The sequence below is a fragment of the Lissotriton helveticus genome, chromosome 1_2 (genome assembly GCF_964261635.1).
Source record: "Lissotriton helveticus chromosome 1_2, aLisHel1.1, whole genome shotgun sequence".
In the NCBI taxonomy this organism is placed as follows: domain Eukaryota; kingdom Metazoa; phylum Chordata; class Amphibia; order Caudata; family Salamandridae; genus Lissotriton; species Lissotriton helveticus.
In genome coordinates this window covers 38,462,612-38,485,700 of record NC_136058.1, presented here as the reverse complement: position 1 = coordinate 38,485,700, position 23,089 = coordinate 38,462,612, and the positions used below count along the sequence as shown (strand labels likewise).

The 23,089-nt window shown below is 42.1% G+C and overlaps 1 protein-coding gene across 1 annotated transcript in view; it reads right to left on the bottom strand.

Annotated features, from left to right (window-relative positions):
• ERICH3 (glutamate rich 3) overlaps positions 1–23,089 on the bottom strand; it is a 594,366-nt gene that overhangs the window by 306,161 nt on the left and 265,116 nt on the right. The window contains exon 9 of the mRNA XM_078668660.1: positions 1,818–2,004. Coding sequence (XP_078524786.1) covers positions 1,818–2,004 — 187 coding nt within the window. The remainder of the gene's footprint in view (positions 1–1,817; positions 2,005–23,089) is intronic.

Here is a 23,089-nt window from a genome sequence, read left to right as displayed (position 1 = left end):
CTGTATGGCGTGCTTTGTAAACCAAAAGCAAGGATCAGTCGCCATATTTAAATATTAAAGCGTGGTGTGGTACTGTAATTAGAAAAAATTGGTTCTATCCAGAACACATAAAGAATGGAAGCGGAAAGACACTGTACTTAGGCAGTGCTCTCTGCTGAAAAATGGAAGTGAGTTATAGCTCCATGGACCAATTAGGAGGCAGCAAAAAAGAGAGATTGTACACTGAACAAATGGGAAGGCAGCAGGCAGGAGCAAAGTCCTGTATCGAATACTGCAGGTCTTCCAGACAGCGCATGCGAGCTGCCTAGGCTCGACCTAAATTATGTGTTACATACAAAGAATGAATTTACATGAAATAAATGAAGTATCTATTGGAAAATCGAATTGTGGGGGATAAACTACTTTACTGGGAATTAGTATACTTTATATTTAACACAATGAGTCTTTTGGAAAAAAAATAAAAAACAGAAATATTCACCTGGAATTAATACATGTGCTTTATTCACAGCCAATATAGTGAATAGTGTTTCCTTCATCCGCAACCTCTCTCCTTTTAGTTCCTTCTCATCGTCTCTTTCTATCATTGACCACTTGCCCAAAATGTGTGATAGAATATTAGAGTACCAACACTCTACCTGATGGAATTTGGCTCTGAGAGTCTCAATAAACCTGTCCATGATCACTCCTCGCATATGTGCACATTTATTGTAACAGAAGGCTCCACAGATATCCTATTGTCCAAAGAATATATACAGGCTAAACATTTTATGACCAATGCATTTTGTCCCTGTCCCTTTTTTATACCTTCTTCTATCTTTCGTCCTAATTTTCCTTGCATGTGTGTGGTTGTTTGCGTTTTGCTCCAATCACTGGCTTTTGTAAGGCTTTTTCAGACTTAAGTGTGAACTGCCCCAAATATCAAAATAAGGGCTCAGCGGTGGGGTGGGGAGAGGGAGGCCCAGAACTTAAGGGGTAAATTTAGTTAGCAAGTTGAAGAATGGACCATGCATTTAGCCCAACATGTACCTGTATTACACACTGGTTGACCACCTGATATTATGAGACAGCATTTTAAGAGGCATTGAGAATCATAAAGCTAGGACTTTATTACAGATGGATGACAAAGAATCGATTTTGTCATTGGCCGTTCCATCTATACTATGTCTATGCTTCTTCGAACTGCTCCGAAACGTTGTGGCAGTCTCTGGAAGTTCTGCTTTGTGTTCCAAATAAAACACATTTTTAGAGCAGCTAGTTTTATACTTTTTAATTATGTCTTGGTAAGGAGATCCAAGACACTTGAAGGAGCCTTAGAGATACCAGTGTAAGCACAAGGGAACAGCATGCACTGCGACTCACCTTATAGCAGCTGCATTTCCCTTTGCTCCTGAAGCGCATTTAGAGGACCACTGCATATTGTAGTCACCCTGGCATCATATGCACTTAGAGCTGAAAATGACCATATACCATGCTAAGCAAATTTGTGGTTTTTAATACCCATTAGAATTATGCCTATTGCCAGGTGGTATGTGCTCCTCATTTTGAGCAAACATAAAGTAATGAGCCGAATTAACAACAGGATTCTCTTCCTACCACCCCAAGACTAGACGAGCTCACCAGGTCCTGTGGGAATGTGAGTAATAATGGAGGACCCCACCATATGTGGGGTGAAACAGATGGCCTCCTTTCTCTGGAACGGTCAGTGGTCAACCGCCACCTGTCTGCAGCTTCTGAGGCTGCTGTATCAAATTTCACTGTGTATTTCTGCCCTGGTGAATACAAATCTATATAACTTTGAATACGTGGTACATATGTACCTGTAGCATGGCGAAGCTCCTTCGATGTTCATAAATCTAAAGTATCCATGTTTTCCTCCAAGCCTTGCACCTTTTCGATGTTTATATTCACAGCAAGAGCTTAATCGATCAACCAGTATTCCATTGATATAAAATGTGAGGCTAAAAGGGAATCCACGGTGTCTTCTAGACGTGCACTGGAACGTCTCTGTGAAAAAGAGAAATAGAAAGTACATTATTACGTGGTATGTAGTTTCAGTGACATGAGCTTCATGCATCGGACACTTTCTAGCTTAGCACAAGGATGCTTGTAAGCAATCGTGGGGGTCTATAAAAATAAGCATGAATAAATAATCAAACAAATAACTAATTACCGAAATTATCCTGTTTGGATATTAGTGCTCTACAAAAGACAGTAACAAAAGCAAGCATTGTCTTGCATTTAGTTTGCTTACTTTGCAGGTTGTAAGCAGGGATAAGCAGAGGCCCTATACAGTTCACTTTAGAATTATTCGACAGCCTCATGGTTTGTAATTGCATTGAATTTAAATGCTAAGAAACTGAATGTACACATACTGGAAAAAAACATGCTTGAATTTGATTTTCTATTTTGTAGCAAAGACTGTCATGGCAAGGTACCAGAATATGGTCATCAAATTATCTTCAAACATAAATATGCATCCTAGACATGCTTAACAAAAATAATCACACCAATTGACTAACAAATACTAAACTCTTTAGCCAATGGGATGATAGTTTCGTAAAAGATATTTAGGATGCAATACTCCTGTTAGACATTATTTTTGCTTATGAGTTCTGACATACAACCCAAAATCAGACAGGTTGCAGAGACCACAAGGAATAAAAGGAAGGACATCCATTGCTGGTACTGGAAATAATTTACTCCTGAAACCCTTAAACTGGGGGACAAAGCATGGCAGAGGAAAGTGGGTGGGTTCACGTGGTGCAGAGCTTAAAAAGTAGAGTCTGACAGGTCATTTTTTTGCACATTCTGCAAAGAAATTGGCAACAAGGACAAATGTGATAGGAAATCTGTTCTAGTTTACTACACAATAGTAAGCGCTATATCAATGCAATTACCATACAACACAATACAAAGAGGTAGCATTTAAAAAAATCTTACAGGGTTAAGACACCAGCTGCAGAGATGTGTGCTCAGCAATTTTGAGGTGATTATAATCCTTGTAAAATAACTCTGCTGGACAAAATAATAGGCTGGGGGGAAGATGGCGGCCGAGTGAGACGCCCGGTCGGAGAGCTCCTCATGAGAGACCTGGAGGGCAAAATGCGAGCTACAGCGGTATCAGCGCAGAAATAATGACGGCGCTTAACAGAAATATTAAATCGCTCTGAAAAGCAAACTTTATCATTATGAGACATGAAGCGCACATGAAGCCGACATGAAGCGGGAGTAACCGGACGCAAGAAAGGAATTCTTTTGGAACCCATTACTGACCCTCGAGCAAGCAAAGGAAATTAGTTAAAAGTTAAAAAGTAAAGGGATGGTCGGTTACCTGATTTTTGGAAATTCGAGGTTGAGAACGGAGCCCGGTGAGAATGCTGACCTGCCGGTGAAACTGACGAGAGACGCGTCGAACTGCATTGTGAACCTCATCGGTATCTGGGCAGAGGCTGGGAAAGCGAAAGCGGCTCACAGGAAGGTGTTTGGGAGGCTTGGCTTCCTGTTCCGAGGAATCAGCGGCAGCGGCAGAAACAGCAGGGAAGGTGAGCAGAACGGGGTTTCGTGTTGCTCTGTGATTCAGGGCAGAGTCTCTCGGGAGGTGGGGGCTAACAGGGGCACTGGAGCTCAGAGTGAAAATGTGAGCAAAGAAGGAGTGAAAAGAGACGTGAATACAGCGAGCACAGTGAAAACAGCGGTATCAAACACAAACACAAATATAGACTGCCTAATAAAAAAGGAGCCTCACATGAATAAGAAAGTACAGGAGGAGGAGGGTAATTTTAATATAACTGGGTTGAGAAACGAAAAAGTCACAGATAATGAGACAGACACTTATGAAAAGTGTGTAGGCTCAAAAAAAATAGACTGTGTGAAAGATATAGAGGAAAGAAAAAGTGCAGTAGCTGTGGTCTCAAACTACAGCCTTAGGAACAGGAATTTCCTCAAACAAGAGCAATACCCTAAAAATATTACCCCCAGAGAGGTAAAGAGAAGGAAGGTAAAAAAACCATCTCTACAACCCTCAAAAAAACTCTTAAAACTACCTGAAAACAAAGGTGACATAAGTCAGAAAATAAAGATCACACCCTCTTTAAGAACTTTTTTTAAAGTCCAGGTACAGAAAACAAAAGATGATATAAAACGACCTGTACTATTACCTGAAAAAATTGAATTAAGCCCACAAAAAAAAAAAGAAAATCACCTCTCACAAAAGGAGTCTCTCAACATCCCACAAATCAAAAATCCAAATCTCCTTTTAAAATCAGTAACTAAAGCTGGGTCAGAAAGCAAAATAATTGACAAAATTAGACCTCATCTTGATCATCAAGAAATGGCCGAAGGAGGCGTAGCAATAGTCAAAGCTACCACACTTACAACACAAGAAACAGAAGAAATAGAAGAAACAGACACAGCAGGAAAAACCCAAACCAGCAATAATGTAGCTACAGAAAAAAACAAAGAGAAAGAAAATGTGGGAGAGCAACAAGTAAATGAGAAGGAAGGACCGACGGGTCCCAAAAGTCCCATAAGTCAAACCAACGATTTTCTTGAAAAAATATGGATCGAGATGAGAGACAAATTCGCCATATCTGAGGCGAAACAAGATAAGATTCAAGAGGTTTGTGAAAAGCTGGATTGTAAATTGAACGCCCTAGGGGAGAGAGTCACTGCAATAGAAGGAGAAGTGGGAAAATTGAACAGTAGAGTGGAAAGCAACAGAAAAGAAATATACACGCTGAGACAAGAGGGAAAATCTATAAGCGAAAAAATGGAATCTCTTGAAAATCAGGCAAGGAAAAATAACATAAGAATTTTGAATGTTCCTGAAAATAAAGAGGGCAGTGACATTAAAAAATTCATTGTGGAGCTACTAGTGGAACATTTCCCGTGGTGTGAAGCTGAGACGCTAGGAGAAGACATACAAAGAGTCCATAGAGATCCCTACGGAAAGCCCAAAGACAGGAAAACACCCAGGAAAATTCTTATAAACTTCAAGACATATACATTAAAAGAAAGAATCTTGGGTGAAGCCCTGAAAAAGGGAAATTTCAATAAAGACTCATGGTTTTTCAGAATTAGATCTGATATGTCCAAAGCGTCTCAAGACAGACAATGGGAACTGGGGAAATTCAGTACAGATGAAATTCACACCCTCTTTAAGAATTATGTGGCGCAACAAAATGAGGAACATTAGAGATCCTGAAGAGGTGAAAAATCTGCTCTGCTTAATGAAGGACACTGTTCAAGGGGAAAAATCCACGATCTGAAAAAAAAAAAAAAAAGGACTCCAAATGTATACAAAGGTAGAATAAGTGGGAAAAAAAAAAATGATAAAGAGAGCGAAAGCGCTGAATTCCGCAATACATACTCCAGGTCCAAAGAAGAGGAGCGAAAAGGGGATAAGATGAAATCCCCAAGGAAGGAAGAAGAAGGAGGCTTCCCCAGGGAGGGTAAGAACAAAACATTGAAACAGAAAAGCGTAAAAAAAAAAAACACAAGACAAAAAATGGGTGGGGAGCAAAATGGGGGAAAAAACCAAAAAAATAAATCCTCTATATTGAAAAGAAAAATGGAAAATGGAAAAAAAAAAGCGAAACAACAAACAAGTACTTCGTTACCGAAACTGGTCAGGAAAAAAAAAAAAAAAAAACTATGAAGGAGAATGGGAGACACCGGTAGAACCATAAAAATTCTATGTTGGAATGTTAATGGTATGAGAACTAAAAGCAGAAGGAATAAAATCTTGGAATATCTTAAAACATCTGAAAGCGAAATTATTATTCTTCAGGAAACACACCTATTGAAAGAAGAATGGGATCAGATAATGAAAAACATAGGATGGGCGGATGCCTATATCAGCACGAACCAAAGTTGTAACATTAAAGGCGTAATAATTATTCTAAAGAAATCCTTAAAGGCAAGTATAGAATCCTCAGAAGTGGACAGGAAAGGGAGATGGGCACTAGCAAAAGTAAAACTAGGGAACACGGCATACACAATAGCAGGATACTATGGCCCCAATCTCGATGACCCAGAACCCTTACAGAATCTGTATACACGATTACTAACAGCTAACACTCCAGTAATTTTAGGAGGCGACTTCAATCTTATCTTAGATCCTAAAATTGACAGGTCTCCCCCAGGAAGAAATTCCAATTCTCCTAATCTACCTAAAATGAGGGAGTGGATTGGCATATACAAGAGAGATTTAGAATTAATCGACATATGGAGAGAAAAAGGGGATAAGGGCCAACCTTTTACATTGCATAATAAGAGATTGGGACATAGGTCTAGAATAGACTTCTTCCTAGTTGATAGAAGCTTACTGACAAATGTAACAAGCTTAATTCATATTCCAGCCCATCTATCGGACCACTCAGCTGTACAGCTAACATTACAAATCAAGACAACTCATACACACAAAAGATTCACGGTGGAAAGAGCCATGTTTTCAGATCAAGTAATAGTACAAGCACTCCGGGAAGAAACAGAAGCCTTTTTTGAAAATAACAAAATAGGAACATCTAAACAAATAATATGGGATACGTATAAGGCAGTAATTAGGGGTAAGCTACTCAGTCTAGGAACATATAGATCAAAGAAACTAAAACAAGAATTACTAGATATCGAAAAAGGTATAGACGCCCTAGATACTCAAATACTAACAGAAAGGGATCCGGTTATGAAAGAAAATCTGCAAAAAGATAGGCAAAAACAGAAAGATGGTTTAAGTGATATTCTTGAAGAAAGAATAAAAACTAAATGGGAAGCAAGCAAGATGGCAAAACATGAATTCGGAGAAGGATGTGGGAAATGGCTCGCGTGGTAGTTAAAGACCGACTTAGTAAGAAACAAAATAAAAATCATAGGAAATCAAGATCAATCAAGTTTGACTACAGAAGAAGATGAAATTAGAAAAGAATTCGAGTCCTTCTTCTCGGAGTTATACGCTGAAGATATAAATCCATCTGAGGAACAGATAGAAGAATACCTAAAAGACATGCCAATGTTAAAACTATCTGAGGAGGAGAAAAATGAGCTTAACAAGGAAATCACTCCTACTGAGGTCGAAAATATAATAAAAACATTGAAAAAAGGGAAAGCCGCAGGCCCTGATGCACTACCGAGCGAATTATACCAGGCTCTAACAGACACACTAGTCCCACAAATAACGGAATTAGTAAATTTGATACTTAAACAAAAAGGAAGGTTGCCAGATACCTGGAATGATGCAACAATAAGAATCATTTTAAAGTCAGGAAAGGATCCAAAAAAATGTGAATCATATCGGCCGATATCTCTGCTTAATGCAGATTATAAAATTTTTACTAAAATTTTGTCAACAAGACTAGGAAAGCTTATACCCCAACTTATACACTCAGATCAAAAAGGTTTCACAAAGGGAAGACAATTGCATGAACTGACACATGAACTCATAAGTACAATAGATATAGCCACATCAAAAAATATTCCTCTCACAATATTAACTGTCGATGCTGCTAAGGCATTCGATAGAGTGAACTGGGCATTCTTAAACAAAATAATGATTAAAAATAATCTAGGGGAATCCTTCCTTTATGCGATAGGAGAAATTTATAAAAACCCTAGATCAAGAGTCTTGGTTAATGGCAACCTTACGAATAATATAAAAATTGGTAGAGGCACGAGACAAGGGTGTCCTCTCTCTCCGCTGATTTTTAACTTATATATAGAACCCCTAGCAAACAAACTCAGAAACTGTAAAGATATAATTCCCTTTAAATATCAGAGATGGGAGAAAAAACTATCACTCTATGCAGATGATCTGATGCTATTCACAGAGGAATATGAGAGATCCAAACCAGCTATAGAAAAAATCATTTCTCAATTCGGTCAAGTTTCAGGATACTCAGTAAATCATACGAAAACAGAAATAATGACATGGAATACCTATTTTCATAGTCCAAACACAAAAAAAGAGATAAGATACTTGGGCATCTTGATAAATCAAAATATAGATAAAATACCACAAAACAATCTAAACAGAGTAGCCCGAGATGTAAGAAAACTACTTAAAGTATGGTCTAGCCTGCCTTTGAGTTTTATAGGGAAGTCCGACATCATAAAAATGAATATACTTCCAAAATTTACCTTTCTGTTTAATAACATTCCATTACAATTCAAAAAAGCTGAACTGAAAAAACTACAGGGAGAGATTGCAAGCTTTATATGGGCCTCCAAGGGAACCAGAATATCATGGAGGAAGCTAAGGAGAAAGAAAGAGAAAGGAGGTATCGCAAGTCCAGATTTGACAGAATACTGTAGGGCTTTCCAATTTAAAAATATAAGGAACCTTTTAGGAATACACCAATACTATCCGGAATACTTGCGAGCGACTACAGATGCAGAGGACCACTATCTCTTCAAATTTGGACATCCAAAATACTTTAAAAAAGTTAAATTAAAGGTTCTTAAGGAAGCAGCAAAACTTTGGATACAGTTGAGAACGATTTTAAAAATTCCCTACTATAGCGCAATGGCTCCGATAAGGAACTCTCCCGGAACCCCGAACTGTCTGGAAGATATTATGGCCACCCCTTTAAAACAAAACAATATTAACTATTGGGGTCAACTACTAAATGGGTCAACATTGATATCCTGGGAAGAAATGAATAAAATCACTAATGGAACAATGTCAAAATTTAAGTTTTATCAACTGAATAGTTGGGCAAAAACAATACCATCACAGGATAAAGATAGTAAAAACTTGGAAAAAGAAATGACAAAAATCTTACCCATAAACAAGGAGGTAGCAAAATGGTACTGGACTTTAATAATGGAAGAGGAGGAAAGTTACCAAATAGCAGAACAAACGTGGGGGAAAGATCTAGATACAGAAGAACTAGCAAGCCTATGGGATGACTCAATAGAGAAATGTTGGTCAACACTAAAATCTGTGAGACTGAAAAGAAACCACTTGTACACCTTGCACAGAGCCTACTGGACTCCGAAAAAACTTTCAAAATTTAAGAATGCAGGAATTAAAAAATGCCCTAAGTGCGGGGAAGAAAGGGCAGATGATATTCATATGTTCTGGAGCTGCCCATCCCTGAGAACATTCTGGGAAGAAGTTGGTAAGACGTTAAGTTTGATATTCCGAAAACATCTAAAAGTAAGTGAAACTCTTATTCTTTTTGGGATTGGTAACACAACGGAACAAGTAAAATTAACAGTAATGGAAACAAAGCTACTTTTTGTGTTAATGGTGATAGCAAGGAGGGAAATATGCATCAAGTGGATTGGGCCAACATCCCCATCACATGGGGAATGGATGAACTCCGCTATAAAGATAAATAAATTAGACAGACGGGGTAATTGCAGTAAGAGGTTTAATTATTGGGAAATTATGGAGAAACACCTAAATCCATAAAGAAGGTCAGAACACACTATCCTATGATTAAAGCGAAAGCACAGTCTGGAATATGAGTATGATACTCATAGAGTAGCCAAGGTGGCTAGCTCCCTCTCCCTCTGATTACAGACTTGTGAATATGTAATGGCAAGGGGTCTCCTCTGATTAAACATGGAAAAGGAAAACTCTCATGACATGAGGGAAATGGGCAGTGACGGTACAAAAAACTGTCAGAGGTAGAAACCAAATTTTCCATACACATAGAATTTTCGCAATATGAGGATTAAAAAAAAATTAAAAAAAATAATAACTCTGCTGGTTGATGGAGTTCTGGGAGAGCACTGTGCTTTGTCCAATCACAGTGTTGTCTCATAAAGTAGCATAAATGGTTAATGGAACTGCTGCAAAGCACATTGTGTAACATGCATATCACAGATTTGTATTTTAAGTAGATAAGTAAGCAGGCTACCACTTTTGACACAGAGATAATTTTGTTATTCCCAGTTCATGAAGGAAAATCCTTTTAATATAGCAAAGTGATGAATATGTATTTACCGGCATCAAGGAGCTGCATGGAAACATTTTTGCAAGTCTTAAAGATAATGAGGGACAGACAGTCATTGCTGGTTTTGCAAAAACTAGCATCAGGAAACATCTGCCTGGCAAGGATTGTTAATGTACTGACTGTGCTTAACAAATTAAGTCAATATAACTGTGTAGATCGTTGCACTTTTATGGCTATTGTTTAGCCAAATAAAGATATTTTGGCTGATTGACTGTGTCTCTGTGTGTGTACTAAAGCACTCTGACACTCTACACTGAGAAGAGTAGCGCTATAAAATAACTAAATAAATCAGCAGGTGTCATTTAAATTATATTCCATTCTTACAGTGCATGCACATCTATTACACAGGGGATTGCAGAAATAAAGGAAAGCTGAAAAATCAGATAAAGACAATGCTGACAGAAAAGTAAGAAAATCATAGTGGCATTATACCACGTAGGAAGCAACACCCATCCAAAACATCAGGGTAACGCAAATTGCCTGAGACAGTATCCGTAAACAATAGAGTATAAAGTTGAAGAAGAATAAAAAGTATGAAAAGGAAACCTTGAAGCTTAGTGAAATCCAAGGTTAAGGATCTATAAAACAAACATCAATAGGTATATATCATCTAGGGACCACAATTCCCAAAGTGCACACCTAACTACAACCTAGAGTTAGGTAAATAATGAAAAGAGTTGTCCCTTAGAAGAGCATCAATAAAGTAATAAAAATAATAAAGCTATCTACAAAAAGTAGAAACCATGATGCAAAAGCGTAGTGCCCTTACGTCTGTGTGTAGAAATACCCTCAGAGAGGGGAAAAGGTGTATCATTAGAGGGCAATGACCTGCAGAAAGAAGAAATCCTCAGCAATAATGCAAATCGTTATAACAACTGTGTTAAATTGCTTTACATTGTGTTTATTTTTAATAGTGTTTTGTTCTACTGTTAACATAATACTGTTCTGGAGGACTGGCTGTGAGCAGTTGCTCCGTACTGTGCTGCCACCTACACATCTTCTTTTATTAAAAAAATATGTTTTTAGATCTTAAAATGGCGACGAGGAGTGGCAAGTAGTCTTTAGAACACTACTTCAAGTGGAAGGCAGTGCTGGTGGAAATGAATGCGATGAAGCTATGCTACGGATGCAAAATCGTTTTAAACTATGACTAGTGTTGCTCTCAATAGATTTAAGTTATATACCGGAGTGCAGGAAGAGAGTGAAACATTTGACCAGTTTCTCACTGGGATTCGAGCCTTGTCTACAAACTGCAACTTCGGACCTATCACAGATGAAATGATTAGGGACTAGATTATTGTACATTTCAGGAGCAAGAAGGTTCAAGAACAACTGTGAATAAAGGGTGATCCTAATTTGTGGGCTGTTATTAGTACTGCCCTGTTGTAAGAACAGTCGGAGGGGTGGATGAAATCTTTGTGTAAAGATAGCAAGACGTCTGAAAGAGTGTGCAGTGTGGCGACTAGTAATTTGCGGTGGTCTCACAATTATGAGTATGGTGACAAGCCGTTTAATTGTTTCAGTTGTGGGAGCACCTGCCACATTGACTCTTGCCCATGGTGTCCTGCTGTGGGGAAGGAATGTAGTAAATGTGGTCGCATTGTGCATTTTTCATGGTTATGTAGAGATTTCAAGAAAAACAATAGCAGTAAAACTGCAAAGGTAAAGTTTCATGTGTGAATGAAGATACTGACCAGGATGCAGACGGTGGAGAAGAGAGTGGGATTGTTCTATCAATCAAGGGTTCTCTACAGCAACGGAAAGGGAGGGTGCTATGGAGACTCCGAAGTGTGTGGTGTGTATACTGAATATTGAACTTGAATTGATGGCTTATTCTGGATCACTATGCACTATTATGACCAAGGATTATTGTGTTCAACAATAATTCAACAGTCTGAAAATTTTGTAAATCTGACATCATTGTGAATGCTTTGATGGGTCTAGGATTGATATTTAGGATTATGAGGAAGTGGAGATTGAAATTAAAAACAGAAGGGCTCAAATTACATTGCATGAAGTGGTCAAAGGGCCCAATGTACTGGGTTGCAGTGACCAGGCTAAATTAGATATCATCCCTAATCCGAGAAGCAAAGAACATGTTTTGATTGTGTCTGATAGTACAGGCAAATATGATGTTATCCAGCACCTTCCCAGTCTGTTTGCTGAAAGTTTAGGAAAATTGCTCAGGTTTAGCCATAAAATCAGAGTGAAAGATTGTGCTGTCCCTGTGAAACAGAAGTTACGGGGTGCCCGTGAATGTGAGGGAGGAGTTCAAAAAACATGTTGGAAGGGTTTGTTGAGGAAAGCATCATTAAGGAGGTGGAATCACCATAGTTGGATTCCCCCATTGTTTTGGCTCGCAAAACAGATAAATGTATCAGATTATGTGTGGATTTGAGAGCTTTGAATGCCAATCCAATTTGGCAGTGGAATGCTATCCTCTTCCAAACATCAATGAAGTGGTGTGTATGCCGGAGGCAGTCAGAGTGTTTTCTACCTTGGATCTCCGTTCAACATACCAACAGATTGAGGTTACTGAGGAGTCGAGAAAAATCAATGCATTTATACACAAACACCCAAGGTTTATTTCAATTCAAAAGGATGCCCTTTGGTTTAGCCTCACCGGCATCCATATTTCAAAGGACAATGTTCAACATTTTCAAGGATGTCGACAAATTTGTGAAATGCTTCAAGACATTTTCATATTCTCAAAAAATGAGGAGGAACATATGGGACATGTGGTAAAAGTATGCCAGAGATTGGGAATGCGTGGTCTGACTATTATGGCTGAAAACTGCAAGTTTTTCCGTAACTCTGTGGAGTATTTGGGGCAAACGCTATCAGGGGATGGTGTGGTGCTTGAGAAATCACTGGTGGATGCTATTGTTCAGGCTCCTGCACCAGGTAATAAGGAGAAGTTATTATCATTTTCTGGTCTTGTCAATTGTACAGCAGGTTTATACAAGGATTTGCCACTAACGAAGAGCCTCTCAGGTAACTGACAAGGAATAAGGATGAGTTCATTTGTAGGTGATTGGTGGAGTGCTGAGTCAGAGAAGTGGGAAAGATGAATGGTGTGTGGCAAGATGAATGATGTGTGACATTCACATCCAGAACGTTAACGGAGACTGAGAGAAGATATGCTGTAAGGAGCTTTGGGCTTGCATTTGGGCAATTAAAACATTTCCACACCTATGTATGGAGTAGTAGAATTCTGCTTAGGACGGATCGCAAGCCCTTGGTGTGCAAATCCTGTACAATGTTCATGGAGATATGTGCGTAAACCAAGTTTCTTAATAAAATCAGGGCATGGTAGAAAAGACAATCCTACATCTTCATAATGAGATTACATATCAATGCATAATCATACATAAGGAATTAATCAGACATAGAAAGCACAGGCCTTCAATATGCCTTTACCTTGGAAAAACATAGCCATTCATAATGGTCATTGAGACCTCCTGGAATGATGGTGCCTAAGTATTTAATCCAGAATTTTTCTCTGCGTGCTAAGGCCATGTTGTAATCTATTCCTGGAACCGGATCAATTTTTTTCAATATGGTAAACCTAATCTGAGGGATTGTGTGTGGGTATTAACCCAATGTACAGTTAAGCAAGAGTTACAATTTTTATTGCAAATCATGCTTTTGTGCTCTATGATGCGTGTTTTGATTTTGCGTGATGTTCTGCCCACATAGGTCAGTTCACATGGATATTTGATTGCATAAATAACGCCCTATGTGTTGCAATCTGATGTGTGTCTTAACTGGATTTTTTGCCCTGTGTGTGGATGGGAAAAAGTATTTCCAGGAATTATATTGCCACATTGGCCGCAGTTCCAACATTTCCTCATCCCTCTGTGGGTTTGTGTTATAGAGATTTATTTATTTATTTATTTGAGTTTTATAAAGCGCATGGTTACACTAGCAAGTGTGTCCCCGCGCTGCTTGCTACAGTTGTTTCCCAGAGTCCAAGGCATGAATTTTTTCAGAGTCCTTAGTCCGGTCTTAATCTTTGGGGAAGAGAACAGTTTTCAGGTGTCTTCGAAAGTTAGACTCAGAGGTTTCCAGACGCAGTTTTTCTGGCAGCTGGTTCCATATCCTAGCGGTCATGACTCTAAAGGGTTTCCCACCCATTCTAGCCGTTTTGACCTTCGGGACCTGAACTTGCCAAGTGCCGCATGATCTAAGTTGACGGGTGGGCTCGTATCGTTTCAGAAGCCCAAGCAGATACCTTGGGCCTCTGCCATGAAGAATACGATGTCCTACACATAGGGCTTTGAAAGTTACCCGTTTCCTAATCGGGAGCCAGTGGAGGGTTCTCAATGCTTTTTTTGTTGATGCCCTTCTGGGTAGTTGTAGGATCAAGCGGGCCGCTGCACTCTGTATTCGTTGTATTCTCGAGAGGCTTTTTATGCTGGCCCCTAGATACAGCACATTTCCATAGTCCAGCCTCGATGTTATTAAGGTATGGACCAGGGTCTGGCGTACCGGTATGGGCATAAGGTCCAGCGTTTTCCTAAGGACCCGCAGTATCCCAAAGCAGGTGCCTGCCACATGTTTGGTTTGGTGGTCGAACAATAGGTTTTTATCTAGCCATACCCCTAAGTTCTTCACTAGATTACTAGGTGTGGGTAGTTCACCCAGTTCTTCCGGCCACCAGGCTGAGGTCCACACTGATGGAGATTTACCTACGATCAATACCTCCGTCTTATTCCCATTAAGCCGGAGGCAGTTGTCCGCCATCCATCGTGCCACCTCCTGCATGCAAGACGTGAAGTTGTTAGAGCATTGCTCCTCTGGTTGCGTTAGGGTCACAATCAATTGCGTATCATCTGCATACGACACTATCTCAACCCCATATGTGTCTGTGATACCTCCTACTGGGGGGCCACATACAGATTAAATAGGGTGGGGCTGAGACTGGAGCCTTGTGGCACTCCCTGATTGAGTTTGATTTCTTTAGATCTGAACTGGCCCTGAGCGACCTGAAAGGTTCGATCTGTGAGGAATGATTTAAACCATTCCCATGCTTTCCCTCTCACCCCTTCCTTTTTGAGGCACTGTAGCAGTGTGTGATGAGCTACAGTGTCAAAAGCGGCACTGAGGTCAAGGAGAATCAGTGCCGCCGTCTGGCCTTCGTCTGCATACCTTCGTAGGGCTTCCGTTGAAGATAGCAGGGCCGACTCGGTCGAGTGTGAAGCTCGAAATCCCGACTGTGAAGGGTGGAGCAGTCCGTTGGTTTCAGCAAAAGCCGAGAGTTGTTTATTGACTGCTTTCTCAGCAATTTTTGCAAAATAGGGGAGGAGGGAAATAGGTCGTAGATTGTCCAGTTTTTCTAGACTGATATTAGGTTTTTTTCTCAAGGGAAGTACTATTGCTCTTTTCCATGCAGTAGGGACTACTCCTGTTTTAAAGGAGAGGGCCAGGAGATTACTAATATATGGCTCCAGGGTGGTTATGCTGCCATGTAGTCTTTTTGGAGTTGCTGGATCACTCGGTGAGCCTGATTTGATGCTACATGCTATGTGGCATATTGTTTCCTGAGAGGGTACTAGAAATGCCGAGAGGCAGTTAGTCTCTTGTACATTCAGGGTACTTTCTGCCATCCCAGCACCTGCTCTGGCTGTATCTGGGAAGCCAGCGTAGATTTTATCTACTTTGCTAGCAAAAAACTCTGCTACTTGATTGCAAGTTTCAACAGACCCAGCCATTGGGGCTGCTAGTGGGGCGAGGTCAGAGAGTTACCTATAGACTAGGAACATTTCCTTCATGGAGCTGTCTGCATCTGTAATTCTAGTGCAGAAATAGGATTTCCTAGTTTTCCGGATTAGTGCGTGGTATATCTTTAGGCCATTCTTATATTCAACTCTCTCTGTCTCGGAGTAGCCCTTCCGCCATTTCCTCTCTAAGTTTTTACATTTCGCTTTTTCTTCTCGTAGTTCAGTATTGAACCAGGGGGCGGATTTGGATCTCCTCGCCGGAGCCTTTTGAATCCATGGTGCTGTGTAGTCTAGCGCTTTTAGGAGTCGCCGATTTAGTGCTATACAGGCGGATTCTATTTCTTCGCCCTCGGGGGGGCCTTCTGCTGTTATAGCTTTATTGAATGCCTCAGCTGAAAATGTAGCCCATTTCCTACGTATATTGGCGGAGCTAGGTTCATTCTGAGGTCCCTTGTTCGGGACCGCCACCCGGAAAGTGACTAAGAAATGATCTGACCAGATAACAGGGGTAGGGGGCTCTACAGTTAGAGTGTCCCAATTAGCGAAAACAGGGTCTAGGAGATGGCCCTGAGAGTGAGTGGGTCTTTCTGATTTAAGCAGCATCTGTATGCCTTCTAGCTCCTGTTTGAGTTCCTGAGCTTCAGTGTTCCTAGGGTCGTCAAAGTGATAATTTAGGTCCCCTAGGAGGAGGAGTCTCTCGTGTTTGAGAGCGGAGAGCGTGAGAGTTTCCATCAGTTCGGTGGCAAAACTGGCTCCAGGCCCCGGGGGGCGATATATCAGGAATCCCTTGATACAGTACCCCTGGTGTACAGAAATGAAAAAGGACCCTGTTTCACTGTTAGCAAGATCCCTTCCCTCTAAGTTGCAGACCAGATCTTGTTTATGTATTATGGCAATTCCTCCCCCCTTCCCCTTTGGCCTGTCTATTCTCTTAATGTCATATCCCGGTGGAAGGGCCCCCAGTATGTCTGGTGCCGATGTGGTATTCAGCCACGTCTCCGTCAGGAATAAGGCATCCACCTGACCATCCATAAGATAGTCGTGTATCTCCATCTTATGTTTTCCTAGGGAGCGGCAATTTAGAAGGGCAAGATTGAGTATCTTACCTTTATATCTGACCCCAAGTTGTCTATTAACGGAGAAGGAACAGTGTGAACACTTCTGATCTCCGTTCTTAATATTTAGACTATGCAGACAGGTATTTTCTAGGGGAGGACATAGGTTTTTAAGTTCTACGGAGCTATAGTGCTTTCGAATACAGCTCCCCGCAGAGATTTCTGCCCCTAGCCCCGGTCGGTCACGGACGGGCACAGACGGGCTTGCCTTTGGCGCACCTTCGGCGCGCTTCCGGCGCGCCCGCTACGCCCGTCCGCTGCCCTTCCTGTGAGGGCCTGACCTCATCTAGGTTTTAACATTTTCCTTAAGTTCTTTGAGCGATTATGAGCGAAGGTGGGTTTGCCTCATGTTCAATGATCTCCCAACATTTGGATATGATTCTTTTAATCCTGGTAGATTGCGCTGAATACCTGATGACAAACACGTCCTGTTTTTTGTTAAGCTTAACAGATTTCTGTAATAGGTCTTCCTGTCTCTTCTGTGCCACTGTTTCTTTAGCAGCGTTTAAAACTTGTTGAGGATATTCCCTATCTTTATATCTGCTGGGTTGTTCATCTATTAAAAATGTACGCCGTTCCTCCTGAGATGTAATTCTTTTTATTCTAATGAGTTGTGACACAGGCAAGTGGTTCTTGAGTTTCTAACCCCATTTTAGAGACTTCTGTATACAGAAAACCCAGGGATGTGAATAAGGCTTTACATTAAACTAGTGCTCATCCAATCTCTCTCAAGAAATATACCAATTTGAGTTTTAAATTGATTCATAAAGGTGTGTAGATCTAATCCATATACTAAGTGCTTATCAAGGCTGCCATGTTCTGTAATATGAGTGATGAGGAAAAAAATGAAATTGAATTGGTGGCTACTGTTAAAGATTTTATGGGAACGGAATTTGAAGGCATTTCAGAAGAAGATTGGAAAGAAGGGATGAATGAAGATGGTGTGTGTCTACTACTGAAAAAATACTTGATGGAAGGGTGGCCTGAGGAGAAATGGAGAATGAAGTTAGACCTTATGTAAATGTTTCTGATGAGTTTTATTTAGAAGGAGATAAGGTGTTCAAAGGAGGGAAGTGTATTCCACCGGGTGGCATGCAGGAAGAGATTTTAAAGTTGGTACATGAGGGACACTTAGGAATGTCCTCCATGAAACGTTTCATCAGCGCCACTTTTTGGTGGCTAGGTTTGGACAAGACGGTGGACCATAGGGAGAGAAAGCAGTGAGTGCATAAAAAGTCCTAAAATACTTAGGGTGTTTCCTGCTTCCCTCAAGCTGGTGTTATGGCCTAAGGCTCCTTGGTAGTAGGTATTGTTTGATGTTTCAGGTCCTAATAACAGTTTAACCCGTGGGATGGGCAATCACCTCAGTGACACAGACATGTCTTCTGAGCTTGAGCCCTAAAAATCCCAAATGTAAAACTACTAGACGGTTCCTGGTATTAGGTCTTACAATAGCGAAGAGAAGAATAGCAATCCACTGATTGTCCCCACAGGGCCGCAGGTGGAAAAATGGAAGAAAGATTTAAAAGAATGGGCGATGGTTGAAGAGAACCATATGAGGAAGACCAGGAGTGCTGTCCAACTTCCAGAAATACTGTTGGCGTGGGGAGCAATGATTCAAGAGCTAGAAGAGATAGGAGAGATGACCTCACAGACTCCAACTGTCCCAAGTGAGGAAGACTGCCACAATGCGACGGCCAGTCGTAGTGAGGAAATAAGGACAATAGCAACTAACAAACTAAGTTAGATTAGGAGATATGATATAATCTAGCGGTACTGGTAATTTAAGGGGGGGGAGGGTAGGAGGGTTAATAAGTTCATTACACAATGTTATTTGTCTCTTTAACAAGGTGCCGACTCTTGAACAGTCAGGAGATGATGATCTTAATATGTTCCCCCGTTACCTTTCCCCTGTCCTCTCTTCACAGTCCTCTTCTTCTGCGGAGGTGTTGTGGGCATTTAAGGACCGAGGCATGCAAGACTCAAGCACCGCCCGCCAAGCAGAAGGCTGGTTCCCTATTTGCGGAATTCGACTCACCACCAGCGTCATAACGACGCCAGAGGAAGCAGACGGGGAGGAAGTCGAGCGGACGAGAGAGAAGCCGGAACAGCTGATGAGTCCTCCGGCATCTTCACTACAGGACGCCGGAATTCAAGGTAGAGAAGCAGACTGTTAGACCTGACACCCTTGGTGTGGTTTTCCCCCATCTTTTTGCCTCTGTCTACTGTATTTTTGATGCTGTGCTGGATTTCGTTTTTGCTGGTTTAGATGCTTTGGACACTCTGCCACTGCTGATCAGTGCCAGAGTGTAAGTGCTCCCTCTGTAAATTGTCATATTGATTGGATATACCTGATTGGCATATTTGTTTCACCATGAAGTCCCTAGTAAAGTGCACTGTGTGTGCCAGGGCTGGTGATGACAGATGCTACTAGTGGGCCTGCAGCGCAGATTGCGCCACCCACACGAGTAGCCCTAAAATGGTGTCTCAGGCCTGCCAGCGCAGGGCCTGTGTGCAGTCAGTGGACTGCCATGTCCGCCTGGCCAGTGTCCCCACTGGCTGGGCCTAACCCTTCCCTGTCTGTGCAAATCAGTCACCCCTATGGAAGGCCCAAGGTACCCCCCTGGGCAGGGTGCAGTGTATGGGTAAGGTAGAGCATGTACTAGTGCAGGTCACATGCTCTGGTAGTGAGCAGCAGCCATTTTGTGTGCTCACTGCTGTAAGGTTATCTTGCTCCATAGAATAACATGGGGGAGGCTGGTCCCATTGGATACCAGCCTATCTTCTCATAGGAACAAGATGGGACATAAGTGATTGATATCCCTGAACTCAGATTTAATAACACATCTTTTAGGAAGGGTTGTTTTTAAATTCTGTGTTTGAGAATAGTACTTTTAGAAAGTGGCTGTTCTCTTGTGTAACCTTTCTGTGTGCCTGGGCCTGTTTGTGGATTGACTGTCTGGCCTGAGTGTGACAGGGGCTGCAGAGCCCCCAGGAGGTTGTCTGAGTCAGCCCGTGGATGAAAGGCAGCATCTGCTGCCAGGGAAGTGGGAGGAGATCACACCTGATAGTGACAGGGCTGTGCCTGCCTGACCACAATGCTGGCTCCACCCCCCTGCTGGGCGACTGTCACCTCTGTCCCCGATACTGAGAGGATGAAGGAAGCCAGGAAACCCCCAGTGCCTCAGCAACACCCAGAACTGGTTTAGACCGGGCTCAGGGCCCACTTTCACAAAGACTTCAAAGGACTTCAAAGACTTTTTGGGGTATAAGAGAAGGACCCCTGACTACAGAAAATTTAGATTCTACAATCAAGAGGAACCTCTGCTGGAAGAAGGACTGCTGGAGAACTGAAGGAAGATTGCCTTGCTGTGTGCTCTAAGGGCTAACCTGTTCTGCTGTCCAACTGGAAGCTGAGAAGGAGAAAGGGACTTTGCTGTGTGCTGTGACCCTGCCTGCTTGAAACTACCAAGACTTTGCTGTGTGCTGTGTCTCTGCAAGAATCTCCAAGGGCCTGAGAAGAGCTGGCCTCCTGTCCTGGAACCCAGGGTTAAAAGGTTCCTAAGCATTTCCAAATTGCTGTGAAGATCGTGCTGTGTTTTACTCTCAGCGTGTGTTTTTAACTACTGGCCGGGGGAGACGATCGATGTGCTCATCGGCACATATTTAAGGCTGACCGGGGATCGTGGTATCTCCCTGCGGCAAGAATCACCTCCAGCGAACTGGTGGCCTTTGTGGGTTGTCTAGTCACGACCTGTGGCCCTAAAGCGCTTGCTGCCTTTTCATTGCCGCTGCCCGGGGCCAGCAATACCCAGAGAAGTTTCGCCGTTCCTTGCCAGGGCCGCGGCGACAGAGATCGAAGCCGCCGCGCTCCCATTGGCTAAGGAAACCGAGCCCTCTCAGCGAACGCCGCGCTGGGATTGGCCCAGCGCCGCCGCGTCATCGTCAGCGGCCGCGCACTGATTGGCTGCCGGCCTTCGCATCATCTGGGGCTTATCCCGGGAGCCGCGCTGTCTTTGGCTGACTCCCGGGTGTGTGCAGGGGCTCGTCTGTGGAGCCGCGACCTCATTGGTCTACCTCGCTGAACGTCGCCGGAGCCGCGCTTGAGGCGGAAGAGTGACCTGTCCTCGCCGAGGGAGCCACTCGAGTGTTTACTGTCCCCGGCCTGCCGTCCCAGCATCCAAGTGCCAGGTTAGCTCCCTGCCGCTCGCTGGATTGTCGAGAGCGGGTGGAAAGCTGACGGGACCGGCCGGGGCATCGTAGAAGACTCCTCCCCTCGCCGAGGCTCTCCCTAACAAACCAACGGTGAGGCGCCCTAAGAGGGCTGGTGCAGAGCCGCGGAGGGCTGGCTTTGGGGACTACAACACGGCGGGAATATTTTGGTGATAATGCTAGAGACTTGATACTATGATTACATTGAGAGCTTCCCCATAATATTAAGCGCAATCCTGAAAATTAAGTGCAACCTTCAACAAGATTAAGTGCAACATATTCCTAGAAAAGTAATTAGTGTGTACTATGATATTCTTACTGCTGCAACTAAGATAAAGTTATATTTTTATATATACTCACCTGTGTGGTCTCAGTTTGTGGTGGATGGGGGGTCATTGTTTGTGTTAAGTGCAACTATTTTACACATTGCCTCAGAGATAAGCCTTCCTGCTCGTGCCAAGCTACCTAGAGGGTGAGCAGGGGTTATCTACTTTGTGTAATTCTTCACCCTGACTAGAAGCAAGGGTCCCTACTTGGTCTAAGGTACCTACCTCTGCCAATTAGAGACCCCCAGATCTAACACAGACGAAGCTGCCTCGAGAGAAACGGATCATTTTCTTCCCCAGAAGACGCCGTATTCCTTTCGGCAGGGTGAAGGAACCTGCCACGCTCCTGGAGGAGCGTGGGTACGACAGGCACATGCTCGTATACGGGCGGTATTCTTTAAAGGTGCTACGGGTGGAAAAAAAGCTAACGGGGAGGAGGGAGGCATGAAAACACCCTAGTAACATTAAAATGAGCTTCTTGATTATTTATTTTGGTTGTCTCCTATGCCCTATTGTTCACGGGTGGCAGATTGCGGTGTACTCCTTTGAACTTCCCCACTACCCGTCCCCACTTCTCCTCAAACCCCAGACGGATGTACTGACGGGGGTGTTCTTTTTTTTCTCGTTTTACCCCTTCCCATACAATATCTCCACAAACAACAATACAGAGCTGATTGAAGACCTGAAACAGGAACTTCCTTCTATGAAGATCCACGAACGGAAGTGGCAAAAAAATTTGGGGGACTTCCTTCAGATCTTATTTTTTGTGACTGTCTCATTTGCTTAATAAAATATTCCTGAAGCATATCCTTAAGTATCTGTTTTCCTTGTCTGGCCCTCAGTCCCATAATTGGAATCTTTGATGGGAAAAACTGTTTACAGAAGTCCTTTGAAAAATATATTGTAAGAATCACGTCAAGACATAATGTATAATTGCTGTAATATGTATATTGCATCTTTTATATTGGACAATAAAGAATATATATATATATTTTTTTTAAACAAGTTAACCCGTGAGGCCAGGTTTGCGTTGATCATAATTGATCATCATTCAAAGGGATGTATGACATTACAACGTATGCTTTTACCACGCATGCCTTTACAACGCGGTATTTACAACGCATGCCTTTACAACGCTTAGCGCTTTGGGGTGCTGGATAGTGAATAGTTTAATTTACTATTGAAACTGCAGTCCCCGTGGATAGTAGGGAAGGTGTTGGATAGTAAATTAAATCTATTCCCTATCCTAGAGCGCCCCCCAGCGCAATGCGTTGTAATGGTTTGCATTGTAAAAGTTGCGTTGTAAAGGCACTGCGTGGTAAAAGTTGCGTTATAATGGATGTTTCCCCATTCAAAGTGGCCGGAAGTGAAGTTTTTTGCACATGCCACTTCTCAAGTAGGAATTGGATTTTTTAGAGAATTTTTAGCTCGAGAAATTCTGGAGGACCGGCTGTGAGCAACTGCTGCTAATAAATCTTTCATTTAAAAAAAAAAACTGGTTTTGGATCTTACAAACCCTAAAAAACACTTTCATAACAGAAAGAAAAGAATCAACGGAGAGACACATCTCCCTGGAGACCAATATTAGCATGACATAATCCCAGGAAAAGAAACAATCATGACCAGGGACCATGTACACACCAACACTACAGGAAAGGGTGAAAGAGCCAATCAAATAGCAAAGGCTATAAGACAGAACCTGAAGAGTAAAACACAAAATGTTTTAAGGCACACCAGATGATAATCTTGTTTATTTA